At 42.7% G+C, this 17060-nt stretch overlaps 2 protein-coding genes and 1 long non-coding RNA gene across 3 annotated transcripts; 1 reads left to right on the forward strand and 2 right to left on the reverse strand.

Annotated features, from left to right (window-relative positions):
- Nucleotides 1-5704: 5704 nt before the first annotated feature.
- Nucleotides 5705-6634, reverse strand: LOC118938304. The gene is made up of 3 exons (XR_005035557.1): nt 6594-6634; nt 6082-6151; nt 5705-5980 (listed from the first exon to the last, which is right to left on the reverse strand). It is a non-coding gene; the product is annotated as an uncharacterized LOC118938304 (long non-coding RNA).
- An 84-nt stretch (nt 6635-6718) lies between these two features.
- On the reverse strand, nt 6719-8200 carry LOC118938072 (ubiquitin carboxyl-terminal hydrolase 37-like). Its single transcript, XM_036939745.1, has 4 exons — nt 7549-8200; nt 7285-7378; nt 7109-7188; nt 6719-6893 (listed from the first exon to the last, which is right to left on the reverse strand). Exons 1-4 carry the CDS (start codon nt 7632-7634, stop codon nt 6719-6721), a joined length of 435 nt encoding a protein of 144 aa, XP_036795640.1. The 5' UTR covers nt 7635-8200.
- Nucleotides 8201-11332: 3132 nt separating this feature from the next.
- On the forward strand, nt 11333-13842 carry LOC110486470 (myosin heavy chain, embryonic smooth muscle isoform-like). The gene is made up of 5 exons (XM_036941162.1): nt 11333-11772; nt 12036-12244; nt 12528-12636; nt 13043-13206; nt 13311-13842. The coding sequence occupies exons 2-5, from the start codon at nt 12075-12077 to the stop codon at nt 13465-13467; spliced, it is 600 nt and encodes a 199-aa protein (XP_036797057.1). The 5' UTR covers nt 11333-11772; nt 12036-12074; the 3' UTR covers nt 13468-13842.
- The last annotated feature ends 3218 nt before the right edge of the window (nt 13843-17060 follow it).

The following is a 17060-nucleotide window of genomic DNA, read 5'->3' on the forward strand; positions in this document are numbered from 1 at the left end:
TAGTATAAAAATAACTATGTGACTAACTCTTTGGTAGCAGGTTTGTAGTGAATTAGATTGTACCACGCCATGTTGCCTCAGCATTCCCCCTATATATATGACCAGCAAAAGACCCTGTTAACTTTACCAATATAACCTTGTCCAATAACCCACCATTTTATATTTGACATATCAATCTACTTTAAGTAGTGTACGATAATGTGTGGAATTAGGTTTGTCAGACTTGGAGCAAAGGCCCTTTTTTTTAGAAAGACAGCCCAAATGTGTGCTTGACATACTATAATATTGCTATGTATAATTCTGGCTATTCAGTTATGTTTTCTGTACCATGTACAAAATACTTAACTCAAAAAGGTCTCTTTGACATCTCGTGTCACCTTCATTTCAATGCATTTCAAATGGCTGAATAATATTAGCATGATTTACAGAAGGGAAATTTCAGGTTTTAATTCAGTGGTTCAGGGTAGAGCAATCATTCAATTTGAATATGCACACTTGTTGATGCCTTGATTATTAAATATTAAACATAAATGACCATTTTGTAAATGACTAATTACATATTTGAGGCCTTTATTATTATTTTAAGCCAGAACAAATTGGGGGAAAAAAGGTTTATCTGTTTCTTTTGAAAGACACTTCTCAATAAAGACATGAGGGGGAAAAAAGTGTATAGTGTTTGAACCAGTTTCATAGCTTTAGTGTCATATTATACCATAAGCACCTCTCCCATCGTGTTGGTGTGAACCAGTGTTATAACAGAATGATTTATGGAGCCTTCTGTCTGCCAGGCAGAAAGTAGAATTTCATTGGGTTCAAAGCTTTAACATCCTGAAGGTTGTTATTATTAGTGGACTGGCTGTTGACGACCAGGTATTCATTATCTCCTTTTATTTCTTGTATTTCTAGACTTTTTTTGTTGTTGTTGTAAAAGACCAATAAACATATCCATTATAGAAAAATATTGTTTTTCTTCTATATTTATTGTGCAACACATTGATGTCCTCTTAGTCTTTCCCACAGTAGTTGTGGGTCAAGACTGTCTCCAAACTGATATGTGATGTATGGTCTATGTTACATTGCCATTCATTGTTCCATTACTTCATTGTATTTGTGGTTACATTAAAACCCTGAGGGAGTGCGTAGATAGACTGTGCACAGACACACAATATTGTTGTAATATTAACTTTTTCCTCTTTTTACCCAACATGAATGAATGATAGAGATTGCCTCTTATACAGTGCATTCAGATCGTATTCACACCCCTTGACTTTTTCCACATGTTGTTATGTTACAGCCTTATTCAAAATGGATATAAAAAATCAGCAATCTACACACAATACCCCATAATGACAAAGTGAAGACAGGTTTTTAGACATTGTAGCAAATTTATACAAAATAAAAAAAGAAATACTTGTACATGATTGTACAAGGTTTGGAACGGAACACACCTGTCTATTTATTTTATTTATTTTTGATTTCACCTTTATTTAACCAGGTAGGCAAGTTGAGAACAAGTTCTCATTTACAATTGCGACCTGGCCAAGATAAAGCAAAGCAGTTCGACACATACAACAACACAGACTTACACATGGAGTAAAACAAACATACAGTCAATAATACAGTATAAACAAGTCTATATACGATGTGAGCAAATGAGGTGAGATAAGGGAGGTAAAGGCAAAAAAAGGCCATGGTGGCAAAGTAAATACAGTATAGCAAGTAAAACACTGGAATGGTAGATTTGCAGTGGAAGAATGTGAAAAGTGGTAGAAAAGTAGAAAAGTAGAAATAAAAATAATGGGGTGCAAAGGAGCAAAATAAATAAATAACATAAATACAGTAGGGAAATAGTAGTTGTTTGGGCTAAATTATAGGTGGGCTATGTACAGGTGCAGTAATCTGTGAGCTGCTCTGACAGTTGGTGCTTAAAGCTAGTGAGGGAGATAAGTGTTTCCAGTTTCAGAGATTTTTGTAGTTCGTTCCAGTCATTGGCAGCGGAGAACTGGAAGGAGAGGCGGCCAAAGAAAGAATTGGTTTTGGGGGTGACCCTAGAGATATACCCGCTGGAGCGCGTGCTACAGGTGGGTGATGCTATGGTGACCAGCGAGCTGAGATAAGGGGGGACTTTACCTAGCAGGGTCTTGTAGATGACATGGAGCCAGTGGGTTTGGCGATGAGTATGAAGCGAGGGCCAGCCAACGAGAGGGTACAGGTCGCAATAGTGGGTAGTATATGGGGCTTTGGTGACAAAACGGATTGCACTGTGATAGACTGCATCCAATTTGTTGAGTAGGGTATTGGAGGCTATTTTGTAAATGACATTGCCGAAGTCGAGGATGGTAGGATGGTCAGTTTTACAAGGGTATGTTTGGCAGCATGAGTGAAGAATGCTTTGTTGCGAAATAGGAAGCCAATTCTAGATTTAACTTTGGATTGGAGATGTTTGATGTGGGTCTGGAAGGAGAGTTTACAGTCCAACCAGACACCTAGGTATTTGTAGTTGTCCACGTATTCTAAGTCAGAACCGTCCAGAGTAGTGATGTTGGACAGGCGGGCAGGTGCAGGCAGCGATCGGTTGAAGAGCATGCATTTAGTTTTACTTGTATTTAAGAGCAATTGGAGGCCACGGAAGGAGAGTTGTATGGTATTGAAGCTTGCCTGGAGGGTTGTTAACACAGTGTCCAAAGAAGGGCCAGAAGTATACAGAATGGTGTCGTCTGCGTAGAGGTGGATCAGAGACTCACCAGCAGCAAGAGCGACATCATTGATGTATACAGAGAAGAGAGTCGGTCCAAGAATTTAACCCTGTGGCACCCCCATAGAGACTGCCAGAGGTCCGGACAGCAGACCCTCCGATTTGACACATTGAACTCTATCAGAGAAGTAGTTGGTGAACCAGGCAAGACAATCATTTGAGAAACCAAGGCTGTCGAGTCTGCCGATGAGGATGTGGTGATTGACAGATTCGAAAGCCTTGGCCAGATCAATGAATACGGCTGCACAGTAATGTTTCTTATCGATGGAGGTTAAGATATCGTTTAGGACCTTGAGCGTGGCTGAGGTGCACCCATGACCAGCTCTGAAACCAGATTGCATAGCAGAGAAGGTATGGTGAGATTCGAAATGGTCGGTAATCTGTTTGTTGACATGGCTTTCGAAGACCTTAGAAAGGCAGGGTAGGATAGATATAGGTCTGTAGCAGTTTGGGTCAAGAGTGTCCCCCCCTTTGAAGAGGGGGATGACCGCAGCTGCTTTCCAATCTTTGGGAATCTCAGACGACACGAAAGAGAGGTTGAACAGGCTAGTAATAGGGGTGGCAACAATTTCGGCAGATCATTTTAGAAAGAAGGGGTCCAGATTGTCTAGCCCGGCTGATGTGTAGGGGTCCAGATTTTGCAGCTCTTTTAGAACATCAGCTGACTGGATTTGGGAGAAGGAGAAATGGGGAAGGCTTGGGCGAGTTGCTGTGGGGGGTGCAGTGCTGTTGAGCCAGGTGGAAAGTAACCAGGTGGAAAGCATGGCCAGCCGTAGAAAAATGCTTATTGAAATTCTCAATTATAGTGGATTTATCAGTGGTGACAGTATTTCCTATCTTCAGCGCAGTGGGCAGCTGGGAGGAGGTGTTCTTATTCTCCATGGACTTTACAGTGTCCCAGAACTTTTTGAGTTAGTGTTGCAGGAAGCACATTTCTGCTTGAAAAAGCTAGCCTTGGCTTTTCTAACTGCCTGTGTATACTGGTTTCTAGCTTCCCTGAACAGCTGCATATCACGGGGGCTGGTCGATGCTAATGCAGAATGCCATAGTATGTTTTTGTGTTGGTTAAGGGCAGTCAGGTCTGGGGAGAACCAAGGGCTATATATGTTCCTGGTTCTAAATTTCTTGAATTGGGCATGCTTATTTAAGATGGGTAGGAAGGCATTTAAAAAAAATAACCAGGCATCCTCTACTGACGGGATGAGATCAATATCCTTCCAGGATACCCCGGCCAGGTCGATTAGAAAGGCCTGTATAAGAAAGGTCTATATAAGGTCCCAGTTCACAGTGCATGTCAGAACAAAACCCAAACCCTGAGGTCGAAGGAATTGTCCTCCATCATTCCTAAATGGAAGAAGTTTGGAACCCCAAAGACTCCTAGAGCTGGCCGCCTGGCCAAACTGAGCTATCAGGAACCTGATGATTGAACTCTTTGGCCTGAATGCCATTCGCCATGTCTGGAGGAAACCTGGCACCATTTCTACGGTGAAGCATGGTGATGGCAGCATCATGCTGTGGGGATGTTTTTCAGCAGCAGGGACTGGTAGACTAGTCAGAATCGAGGGAAAGATGAACGGCACAAAGTACAGAGAGATGCTTGATGAAAACCAGCTCCAGAGCGTTCAGGATCTCAGACTGGGGCGAAGGTTCACCTTCCAACAGGACAACGACCCTTAGCACACAGCCAAGACAACGCAGGGGTGGCTTGGGGACAAGTCTCTGAATGTCCTTGAGTGGCCCAGCCAGAGCCCGGACTTGAACCTGATTGAACATCTCTGGAGACCTGAAAATAGCTGTGCAGCGATGCTCCCCATCCAACCCGACAGAGCTTGAGAGGATCTGCAGAGAAGAATGAGAGAAACTCCCCAAATACAGATGTGCTAAGCTTATAGCGTCATACCCAAGAAAACTTGAGGCTGTAATCGCTGCCAAAGATGCTTCAACAAAGTACTGAGTAAAGGGTCTGAATTCTTATGTAAATGTGATAGTTTAGCTTTATGTTTTCTTGATAAATTTGCAAAAAAATCTAAAAAACCTGTTTTTGCTGTCATTCTGGGGTAGATTGATGAGAAGAAGAAAAAATAAATGAATCAATTTTAGAAGAAGGCTGTAACTTAACTAAATGAGGAAAAAGTCAAGGGATCTGAATACTTTCTGAATGCACTGTAGGTACATTTATTCACTACCATGTACAGTAAAAGAACATTAATTGCACTCGGTCGGTGAGATGTTTTATATTTATATAATTGTAAACATACAGTAGATGGCCTAGAGTGGGTACATGCTTTGTGGTGTAGGCTGTTTCTTCTGGTGGTCTAGGGCAGCCTGGTGGTCTAGGGCAGCCTGATGTCCAGGTGGTCTAGGGCAGCCTGGTCTTCTGGTGGTCTAGGGCAGCCTGGTGTTCTGGTGGTCTAGGGCAGCGTGATGTCGGATAGTCTGATGGTGGTCTAGGGCAGCTTGATGGTGGTGAAAGATAGTCTGATGGTGGTGTAGGGAGAATTGATGGTGGTCTAGGGCAGCTTGATGGTGGTCTAAGGCAGTTGATGGTGGTTTAGGGCAGCTTGATGGTGGTGTAGGGCAGCTTGATGGTGGTGTAGGGCAGCTTGATGGAGGTCTAGGGCAGCTTGATGGTGGTGTAGGGCAGCTTGATGGTGGTCTAGGGCAGCTTGATGGTGGTGTAGGGCAGTCTGATGGTGGTCTAGGGCAGCTTGATGGTGGTGATGGGCAGCCTGATGGTGGTCTAGGGCAGCTTTATGGTGGTCTAAGGCAGTTGAGGGTGGTGTAGGGCAGCCTAATTCGATTAATCTGATGTTTCTTGGTGTGTGGTAGATGCTACTCCAGGTGGTCCCTGAGCGCTGTGCCTCTCCCTGAGTTTAATGATGGGTTCTCCTGATCCTTCTCCTGGTAGTGAGGGGCCTGGTCTCCTTCACCTGCTCCACTTCAATGAGAAATGACAGGGAGATCTTACATGTACATACAATGTCTGAAAAATAACACATACAGAGGGATTACAGGTGAAAGGGACTGATTGTCGTCATTGACTCCATTTGTGACATTCTTCTCAAATTTGTGGCCTAGAGCCTTACCTGCAGACATAGAACAGGATGTAGGCAGTCTGTGAAATCGCCTTCAGCACAGTGGCCTCATCTGTCCTCAAGACATGTGTGTCATCCAGGCAGAGCCACCCACTGCCACGGCTGTCCAAAACATCACTGATGTAGTGGCCTAGGGAACAAGGGAAACAAAATAGAGTGTACATTTAGCTTTCATAATTGTGTGTGCGTGCCTGCATACCTGCGTGCCTGCATACCTGCATGCCTGCATACCTGTATACATGTTGTCTCCCAGATGTGAGATCACACTTGACAATTTGTAGATATTGTCTGGCTGGTGTCTCTGTAAGGAAACACATTTAATAATAGGATTGTTATTTTGTCTACAGGATAGGGGTGCCTTCTATAACTGCCTTATCTTGATCCGTCCACTATCTCAACTATCTCAACTGGATCTAATTATCTGTTATCTGTTCTATTTCTCTCTCTCTCTCTCTCTCTCTCTCTCTCTCTCTCTCTCTCTCTCTCTCTCTCTCTCTCTCTCTCTCTCTCCTCACCACAGCGGCTGCCTGCTGCTTTTCCTCACTGTCAGCTGGTTTCTCTAGCTGGTCAGAGGAATTTGAAGCTGGTGGGGGTATATCAAATATAGTGTAAATACAAACCAGAAAGTGAAGTGGAAACCTATCAACAAATATACTCTTAACTTCAGCTTCCGACATGCTTTCCTCAACAGTCCTGTTTCATGAGAGGGTATTGTGCATGATGTCAGTAACACAATGTCCTACCTGGTCTATCAAGGGTGCCTTTCGGGGAGTTTGCAGGTTTGTTCCCCAGGGAGCTTGCCCTGTGTAAATTGATGGCATTGAAAATAAATATCTAGTGTGTGAAAATCATGGTGTGTGTTGGCTACTCAATGTGCAATGTCCCAAAACAGAGTGTAAACCAACCTGGCTCCATACTGGACATGGGCTGTCTTCCCACATACGGCTGGGAGGGTTATTTCTGCAGGGATGGACATGGGATCATCCACCTTCTTTGGCTCCCAGTCGCCTGCAGTAAATCGCTTGATATGAAGCATTAGGACCCTGCTCAGAGACAGACAGGCAGGCAGGCATTCACAAAGACAGACAGACAGACAGACGGACGGACGGACGGGCGGACGGGCGGACGGACGGACGGACGACCAGGTAGGCATTCACACAGACAAAGGAATCAGTCTTGTACTCAATTCAATAACCCAGTTTGGTGAGTTAGATCAGGACTGTCAATTGTAATCTGAGATGATGATGGGGGGACTCACCGGGGCAGCGTGAGGAAGTGCATAGTCACAGATGCCATGCTGCCTGAGCACACCCTGCATGCACACTCTAACGCAGATGGCTAGGTGACAAAGGATAGCAATACAATTATGAACATTATGACATTAATGATAGTGTTCCTTGACATACTAACTCTTGGTTTAAGCTAAGTGCTGACCTTAAAGTAGAGGTCCAGGCTGTGTGGCAGGTAATGGCTCAGGCTCAGGGACAAGTGATTGTAATCCTCCTGACCATACACTATAACTCCACAGCTTCAGAAGTACGGAGAGAAATGCATCAGCTATCCAACACAAACCTTTTGATCCTCTACACACTATCTTAATGCTTTACCTCTGTATCCTGCATATTATGCTGACATTAAACCTCCTTACAAATGTGATGATGACATCAAGGTACACCGTATACAAATGACAGCTGTTACCTGGTGCAGGTACGGGAAGTCTTCAGCTTGAATTCTAACTGCTTCACGGGGCAGGTGTATGGCTCTGGTGAGCCCTTTAATGCCATACCCTCCTCCTTCAGCTGAAAGAGGAGGAGCAACACACATTCATGGGCATCCTAAGAGAAGAATGGGAAAGAAGCAGAAAATACATCAACAACTACAACTGAAACAGAGCTGGGGAAAAACACTGTCACGTGTCCCAGGTTTATTGTTAAGTGAGTCTTTTAGCAAATAATATCTTACCTGTTCATTGTCGTCCTCATAGTCCTCATTGACAACGGAAAGACAGCGCTTGACTGTTTGAAGGATTTTCTTATTTTCCTTGTTCTTAGCATTAACAGTGCCTCCAGAAAGCCTGGCCTGATGTAACTCGGCAAAGCAGCTGTGGAGGGAGACAAAGAGCATGCATTCAGGTTTCACTCTCTCACCTTGGCCACAGATTAGCTCTGTGCTTCTACTTTAACTTCTGATCAAATATGATTCAACTGATTCCTGACTGTGACAGGAAATCATCTCTGGTATTAATCAGAAGCTGAGTTGGGTGTGGTTTTATCTTAAAAATCATATGAGACACTAAGAGTGTACGAAGGACAATATATATCCATTCATCCATCCATCCATCCATACATACATAGATAGATAGATAGATACATACAAACATACATACATACATATATACATAAAAACATACATACATACATACATACATACATACATACATACATACATACATACATACATACATACAGAGATAGATAGATAGATAGATAGATAGATAGATAGATAGATAGATAGATAGATAGATAGATAGATAGATAGATAGATAGATAGATGGATGGATACATACAAACATACATACATACATACATACATACCACAGGAGGTTGATGGCACCTTAATTGGGGAGGAAGGGTTCGTGGTAATGGCTGGTTCGGAATCAGTGGAATGCTATCAAATACATCAAACATATTGTTTCCATGTGTTTGATGCCATTACATTTGCTCCATTTCAGACATCATTACGAGCCGTCCTCCCCTCAGCAGCTTCCACTGACACATACATTGAGGCGGAACTTGTGTACTGTAACTATAAGCGTCTAGGTGTTTGGGTCAGTGTGTGTACAGGTGGGACAGGAGGGTGAGAGCGAGGCTGTATACCATAGCAGTTTAGAGGAGGGGGAGGAACTCCAGATATTCTGCTGTCTCAGGATGTCTCTGCAAAATGCTGGCAGCCCCAGCAGGCACTGCAGAGCAGAGTTCATGAAGCAGGTGTTGCCAATATTAGGCAACCTGTGGGAAAGAAGCCATCAGTTACACACTAGTATCTGAACTGTGGACCAAAGGTAAACTAATGAATGGATTTGTAATGGATTTGTATTTAAAACAAAAAGCAGAGCTCAGAGATAAGAGTAGGTGTATGTGTGTGTGTGTAGATGTGTGTGTGTTTACCCGAGGAGCTTGGTGTTGTCTTCGCCCTCGCCTGTGCAGCTCTGCTCCCCCAGCTGGGTGCTACTCTTGCTGAACAGGTTGGGAAGGCGAGCCATGGCTTCCCGAGACCTGACCAATGGCCTGGAGGAAGAGAGACAGGGTAGAGGCCTCAGTAGCAGTAGCTCAACACCAATCGGTCTGTTTGAACACTGTTTTAATGTACAGGCATACATATATTCCTTACCATGTCATGGTGTGAGTGACCACTCTTATGTAGAGTTGAGTGAGATGAAGGTGGCTATTGTCTACAGTACTTACCTCTCCAAGGAGACAGAGGAAGCCTTCAGGTCAATGGAGGCCTCTGCAGAGAGAGACCGAGAGACGGAGAGCGGTAAGAGAGAAGCTTTGTCAAAGATGAATTGAGACAAGTAGCACCAAAAAATGGCACCCGTTTACAGACCTGCAATGCCAGCAAATAGGGGTACCATTCTCTTTGTCTGTGGAACAACTGCCCCCACCTCTTTGACCTCAGAGCTCATAAGATCTCTGTAAAGACACACAGACATATGCATTAGGTTAGCTATATTATATTGGCTTTTTCATTTCAATTTAATGGTGTTGGTTGGCATGAAATTTGATATCAGGCTGCAGTACCTGGCAGTCTCACTGTCTTTGTTGGTCTCTCCATGGCGGTGCAGGGGGTTTGGAGAGGAGGACTGGGGGGCAGGGGAGGAGACGTGAGTTGTGGAGGAAGGGCAGGCAGGACTGGGGGGAGTTCCAGAGGAGGATAACTGAGTTGAGACTGCCAGGGAAACAGAAGAAACACTAAAAGTGGAGGAGGTCTGTGATCCTTCCACTGAAGAAGAAGAAGAAGAAGAGAGAGATGACATGTTTAGAGAGGAGAGGGAAGAGAGGCCGAAGAACTTGGAGAGAGTGGAAGGGGATCTGGCAGGGGATCCAGGGGGTGAGGGGGATGGAGTGCCGATTGGTGTTCGGCCAGACAAGGGGTCGAGGGGCGTCAGAGATGTTGTAGACGGTTTCAAATGGAAAGAAGAGACAAAGGAAGAATCAAGTTGGTGGTGATCCTTTACGTTCTTCTTCTCCCGGTTTTTCCAAACTGACGCAGTTACCATGCTGGCATCCAATGACGTCAGTTTGGGTGGGATTGGGAACGGCGATGGACAGCGGCTCCCAATCCCGAGGCGAACTCTGCACTTCTTTTTCTGTTTGGAGAAACATTATATATGTTATATTTGAACTAGCAGCAAATGTCACACCCAAACCACATGATCTGACCATAAAATAAAGAACTTGTCGCCCAATCATATTGAATTCTGTATCATAGGCTAACAAATAGCAAAAATACATGTTTATAAAAATAAAACCATTGTAACCATACAGTTATACCCTCTGTCCCAAATCCTGCCATTTGGCACAAATAAATAGACAATGAAATAACTAGTAATAGCTGAAAAGAATAGAATATACTCTAAATTGTAACAGAGTTAGACAAATTCTAGCCCAGAATTGACACATACCTTTTTACAGCAACACAAACATCCCATTTCAGTGTATTTGTAGACTGTGCCTTATTTTACAGAACATCAAAATATGTTGCCCATTTCACATTGTGATGTCATAAACCAAATTATGATGCGCCTGTCTACACGTTACCAGCATAAATGGTAAACAAATCACACACACCAAAATGTTGAAAAATAATTTACAAAATTAATTGATTGTGTATTCAGAGTTATTCCTATTTCATAAAATATACAAAATAACTAGGTTCTTGCCAATACACCTGTTTTCTATTGAGAAAACATTGGGTTATCTTTCTCCCACGCTCCCTGGGCCACTGACGCGTGATTGTATGGGATATGGGAAGAGGCTAGGACATTCGAAGTAACATTACTGTCTAGCAGAATCAAAACAACTTTTATTGGTCAAATGGCCTACATTCACACATTCACAGAATTTGACTCGATGAATTGGTGCTGCCATTAATAGACAAAAGTAAAGACACATTTACAGCCTATACAATATACAGTAAACATAAAACATATTCATTAGCTTCTATCTTCTTAAGATACTTTAGAGTAACATTTTATTATTGTCACGTTCTGACCTTAGTTCCTTTGTTTTGTCTTTTGTTTTAGTATGGTCAGGGCGTGAGTTGGGTGGGTTGTCTATGTTAGTTTTTCTATGATTTTCTATTTCTGTATTTGGCCTGATATTGTTCTCAATCAGAGGCAGCTGTCAATTGTTGTCCCTGATTGAGAACCATATTTAGGCAGCCTGTTTTCCTTTGTGTTTTGTGGGTGGTTATTTTCAGTCTTTGTGTGTCTGCACCAGACAGAACTGTTTGGGTTTTCACTTTGTTGTTTTGTATTTTGAAGTGTTCTTTCATCATTAAATAAGATGAACACTTACCATGCTGTGCTTTGGTCCGCTCCTCCTTCCACCTACGAGGAGAATCGTTACAATTATGGAACGTAAAATGCATATTCCACTTCAGTTGACGCTGATCTGATACAGATGGAACGTAGCCTTGCAATGGTTGTTAGGAGGACCTTGGAGAAGGAGAGCTGCACACTCTAGCGCAGACTCAATTATTTAATAACCTAATATCCAACCTTTCTGACCGACAAGCTGTCTTCATCAGCGTATACTGTTAGGAGCACTTTAACACAAAAGGATCTATTAATCTCTGACCGTACCTCATTGAAAAGTTGCCACTCTGCCTAGTGACTGTAAACTAAACAAAAATACTAACGTTAGTACATTTGTTGTATATTTGCTGTTCTGTAAACCCAGTTGGTCACTACCACACCAGTCACAACTATCAACAGATCATGACATAAATGCAAAGCAGAATTTGTTCTCGCAGAGTAGATTGTAGATCCTACTACCACCAGGGAACAATCCATTATTCAGCCCTACCATAAAAAGTACCCTTATCTCTCTCTCACTTTCCCCTCTCTCCTTCATACCCTGTTTTCCTCTCTCCACCTCTCTCTTCCCCCTCTCCTCCCCCAGGTGGACACCCTGACCCTGGAGCTTGTGGCAGAGCGCAGCATGGCCCAGAAGAGTGAAAATGCGCGCCAGCAGCTGGAGAGGCAGAACAAGGACTTGCGGGCCAAGCTGGGCGAGCTGGAGGGTTCCGTGAAGAGCCGGTTCAAGGCCTCCATCACCGCCCTGGAGGCCAAGATACTGCAGCTGGAGGAGCAGTTGGAGCGGGAGGCTAAGTGAGAAACACAGCAACTCTCTTATAAGAACTCCATACCTTATTAGACAAGGTGAAATAGGAGACCAAGACCCAGGAGGAGTTCATGAGGGCCTTAGAACAAGCTAAGCCCGTTGGAAGAGAGGTTCTTGAATGTGATCTAAATCTTAATGTGATCAATGTAATGAGTCAAAAGCAATCTTACGAGATGTACTTGAAGATCTATGACTGACAGCCTTTGTTACAGTGCGGTTTCTGTGGTGCTCTAACTGTCCTATGACCTCATTCCTCTGTCCTCCTATCAGGGAGCGAGCAGCGGCCAATAAGCTTGTGAGATGGACAGAGAAGAAGCTGAAGGAGGTGTGCATGCAGGTGGAGGACGAGCGCCGCCATTCCGACCAGTACAAGGAACAGGTGAGGAGCTTGTCACGGAGCTTGTGCTCCATTTCTATGCTTTGCGTTCTTAAGTTTAGTTTTTGCGTCTTTCACTTTCGGTTTTGTACAACAGCTGAAAATATATAGATTTTTGGTTATGGATTCTCTACACAATGACTGCTTGTTTTAGCACAAACAGAAATTAGGTGAATTCTGCATAGTCCATTTTTAAGATGTTCCAGAGCTAAAGAAGGATTTCTATCCAATTCAGTACAACTTGCAAAGGTGGGACAGGATTGGATAGGTGTGAAGATTTAGGATTGGAGTCTTTCCTACAGTAGGTTAATTCCAGTAACCACTGGACCATAGGAATGCTGAGTATTGTAAGTATTAGTATTGACTGTTCATCATTGTTGATGTCTGTTGTGACACCTGGCTGGGTCAGAGTGAGAAGGCCAACTCTCGTATGAAACAGCTGAAGAGGCAGCTTGAGGAGGAGTCCACACGTGCCAACGCCTACCGCAGGAAGCTGCAGAGGGAGCTGGACGATGCCACTGAGAGCAGCGAGGGTCTCAGCCGTGAGGTCAGCACACTCAAGAGCCGGCTCAGGTATTTAGAGCCCCCCCCCACACACACACAAACAGTTGTGTATATTGGCCAAATTGATGGTCCTCGTTACTAATACCTCTCCTGGCCCCCTCTGTCCCCTGCAGGCGTGGAGGCCCCATCAGTTTCTCCTCCAGCCGCTCGGGCAGGCGTCAGCTGCAGGTGGAGGGAGCATCGCTCGACCTCCTATCCGACGATGAGGTGGAAAACAAAACCACGGACGCCAATGCCAACGAGACGCCAGCAGCTCCCCAACCAGAGTAGACGTGCTCCCTACAGCCCAAACCTTACCCCTGTCCTCCTAACCCCAGACACCAGCAGTGGACCCCACTACTCTGCCTTACCCATCTATGGCAAGCTGCAGGGCCAAGCAAATCCATCACCTCCTCCATATGAATATACCGCACATCAAGCCTTGGATTCATTTTTAACATCAATTGCAAATAATAGTGCATTTTTATTGCATAGGCGTCTGAGTGTGCATAGGCACTCGAAAACAAATAGCAGGAGTTTGCATAATTATGTTAAGCTACTTCCCTGGAACAGCCATTAGAATCAAACAGCCCTCTAGCTAGAATTAACCACTGTCATTTCAGCTGGTTTACTGGCACACAGGTGGACGACTGCACACAAGTCGGTAAAAAACATGTGTCTTTCATGATTGTACAGTATTGGACCAGGATATGTAAAACAAAGCACAGCATAAGCGAGGGAATTATTTTTAAATGGTAGCCTAAATGACGATCCCACCAAATTATTTTCATCAAAACCACCACTGTCATAGAGATACTGCAATCCACTTAGTTTAGTATAAAAATAACTATGTGACTAACTCTTTGGTAGCAGGTTTGTAGTGAATTAGATTGTACCACGCCATGTTGCCTCAGCATTCCCCCTATATACAGTGCCTTGCGAAATTATTCGGCCCCCTTGAACTTTGCGACCTTTGCCACATTTCAGGCTTCAAACATAAAGATATAAAACTGTATTTTTTTGTGAAGAATCAACAACAAGTGGGACACAATCATGAAGTGGAACGACATTTATTGGATATTTCAAACTTTTTTAACAAATCAAAAACTGAAAAATTGGGCGTGCAAAATTATTCAGCCCCCTTAAGTTAATACTTTGTAGCGCCACCTTTTGCTTCGATTACAGCTGTAAGTCGCTTGGGGTATGTCTCTATCAGTTTTGCACATCGAGAGACTGACATTTTTTACCATTCCTCCTTGCAAAACAGCTCGAGCTCAGTGAGGTTGGATGGAGAGAATTTGTGAACAGCAGTTTTCAGTTCTTTCCACAGATTTTCGATTGGATTCAGGTCTGGACTTTGACTTGGCCATTCTAACACCTGGATATGTTTATTTTTGAACCATTCCATTGTAGATTTTGCTTTATGTTTTGGATCATTGTCTTGTTGGAAGACAAATCTCCGTCCCAGTCTCAGGTCTTTTGCAGACTCCATCAGGTTTTCTTCCAGAATGGTCCTGTATTTGGCTCCATCCATCTTCCCATCAATTTTAACCCTCTTCCCTGTCCCTGCTGAAGAAAAGCAGGCCCAAACCATGATGCTGCCACCACCATGTTTGACAGTGGGGATGGTGTGTTCAGCTGTGTTGCTTTTACACCAAACACAATGTTTTGCATTGTTGCCAAAAAGTTCAATTTTGGTTTCATCTGACCAGAGCACCTTCTTCCACATGTTTGGTGTGTCTCCCAGGTGGCTTGTGGCAAACTTTAAACAACACTTTTTATGGATATCTTTAAGAAATTTCTTTCTTCTTGCCACTCTTCCATAAAGGCCAGATTTGTGCAATATACGACTGATTGTTGTCCTATGGACAGAGTCTCCCTCCTCAGCTGTAGATCTCTGCAGTTCATCCAGAGTGATCATGGGCCTCTTGGCTGCATCTCTGATCAGTCTTCTCCTTGTATGAGCTGAAAGTTTAGAGGGACTGCCAGGTCTTGGTAGATTTGCAGTGGTCTGATACTCCTTCCATTTCAATATTATCGCTTGCACAGTGCTCCTTGGGATGTTTAAAGCTTGGGAAATCTTTTTGTATCCAAATCCAGCTTTAAACTTCTTCACAACAGTATCTCGGACCTGCCTGGTGTGTTCCTTGTTCTTCATGATGCTCTCTGCGCTTTTAACGGACCTCTGAGACTATCACAGTGCAGTTGCATTTATACGGAGACTTGATTACCCACAGGTGGATTGTATTTATCATCATTAGTCATTTAGGTCAACATTGGATCATTCAGAGATCCTCACTGAACTAATGGAGAGAGATTGCTGCACTGAAAGTAAAGGTGCTGAATAATTTTGCACGCCCAATTTTTCAGTTTTTGATTTTTAAAAAAAGTTTGAAATATCCAATAAATGTCGTTCCACTTCATGATTGTGTCCCACTTGTTGTTGATTCTTCACAAAAAAATACAGTTTTATATCTTTATGTTTGAAGCCTGAAATGTGGCAAAAGGTCGCAAAGTTCAAGGGGGCCGAATACTTTCGCAAGGCAATGTATATGACCAGCATAAGACCCTGTTAACTTTACCAATATAACCTTGTCCAATAACCCACCATTTATATTTGACATATCAATCTACTTTAAGTGGTGTACGATAATGTGTGGAATTAGGTTTGTCAGACTTGGAGCAAAGGCCCTTTTTTTTAGAAATACAGCCCAAATGTGTGCTTGACATATTATAATATTGCTATGTATAATTCTGGCTATTCAGTTATGTTTTCTGTACCATGTACAAAATACTTAACTCAACAAGGTCTCTTTGACATCTCGTGTCACCTTAATTTCAATGCATTTCAAATGGCTGAATAATATTAGCATGATTTACAGAAGGGTAATTCATCTTTTATTGAAGTTTTATTGAGTGTTAGAGCGTTGGTTTTAATTCAGTGGTTCAGGGTAGAGCAATCATTCAATTTGAATATGCACACTTGTTGATGCCTTGATTATTAAATGTTAAACATAAATGACCATTTTGTAAATGACTAATTACATATTTGAGGCCTTTATTATTATTTTAAGCCAGAACAAATTGGGGGAAAAAAAGGTTTATCTGTTTCTTTTGAAAGACACTTCTCAATAAAGACATGAAGGGGAAAAAAAGTGTATAGTGTTTGAACCAGTTTCATAGCTTTAGTGTCATATTATACCATAAGCACCTCTCCCATTGTGTTGGTGTGAACCAGTGTTATAACAGAATGATTTATGGAGCCTTCTGTCTGCCAGGCAGAAAGTAGAATTTCATTGGGTTCAAAGCTTTAACATCCTGAAGGTTGTTATTATTAGTGGACTGGCTGTTGACGACCAGGTATTCATTATCTCCTTTTATTTCTTGTATTTCTAGACTTTTTTGTTGTTGTTGTAAAAGACCAATAAACATATCATTATAGAAAAATATTGTTTTTCTTCTATATTTCTTGTGCAACACATTGATGTCCTCTTAGTCTTTCCCACAGTAGTTGTGGGTCAAGACTGTCTCCAAACTGATATGTGATGTATGGTCTATGTTACATTGCCATTCATTGTTCCATTACTTCATTGTATTTGTGGTTACATTAAAACCCTGAGGGAGTGCGTAGATATACTGTGCACAGACACACAATATTGTTGTAATATTAACTTTTTCCTCTTTTTACCCAACATGAATGAATGATAGAGATTGACTCTTATACAGTGCATTCAGATCGTATTCACACCCCTTGACTTTTTCCACATGTTGTTATGTTACAGCCTTATTCAAAATGGATATAAAAAATCAGCAATCTACACACAATACCCCATAATGACAAAGTGAAGACAGGTTTTAGACATTGTAGCAAATTTATACAAAAT

This window comes from Oncorhynchus mykiss, chromosome 13 (assembly GCF_013265735.2).
Source record: "Oncorhynchus mykiss isolate Arlee chromosome 13, USDA_OmykA_1.1, whole genome shotgun sequence".
Taxonomy (NCBI): domain Eukaryota; kingdom Metazoa; phylum Chordata; class Actinopteri; order Salmoniformes; family Salmonidae; genus Oncorhynchus; species Oncorhynchus mykiss.

Excerpts from the sequence above, each read along its gene's own strand:
- LOC110486470 (XM_036941162.1), top strand. The coding sequence starts at position 12,075 with ATGGCCCAGAAGAGTGAAAATGCGCGCCAGCAGCTGGAGAGGCAGAAC. Across the intron at positions 12,637-13,042 it reads CCGACCAGTACAAGGAACAG|AGTGAGAAGGCCAACTCTCG; the intron begins GTGAGGAGCTTG and ends TGGCTGGGTCAG. Across the intron at positions 13,207-13,310 it reads ACACTCAAGAGCCGGCTCAG|GCGTGGAGGCCCCATCAGTT; the intron begins GTATTTAGAGCC and ends TGTCCCCTGCAG.
- LOC118938072 (XM_036939745.1), bottom strand. The coding sequence starts at position 7,634 with ATGGCATTAAAGGGCTCACCAGAGCCATACACCTGCCCCGTGAAGCAG. Across the intron at positions 7,379-7,548 it reads ACTTCCCGTACCTGCACCAG|CTGTGGAGTTATAGTGTATG; the intron begins GTAACAGCTGTC and ends GTACTTCTGAAG. Across the intron at positions 7,189-7,284 it reads GCCTGGACCTCTACTTTAAG|CCATCTGCGTTAGAGTGTGC; the intron begins GTCAGCACTTAG and ends TTTGTCACCTAG.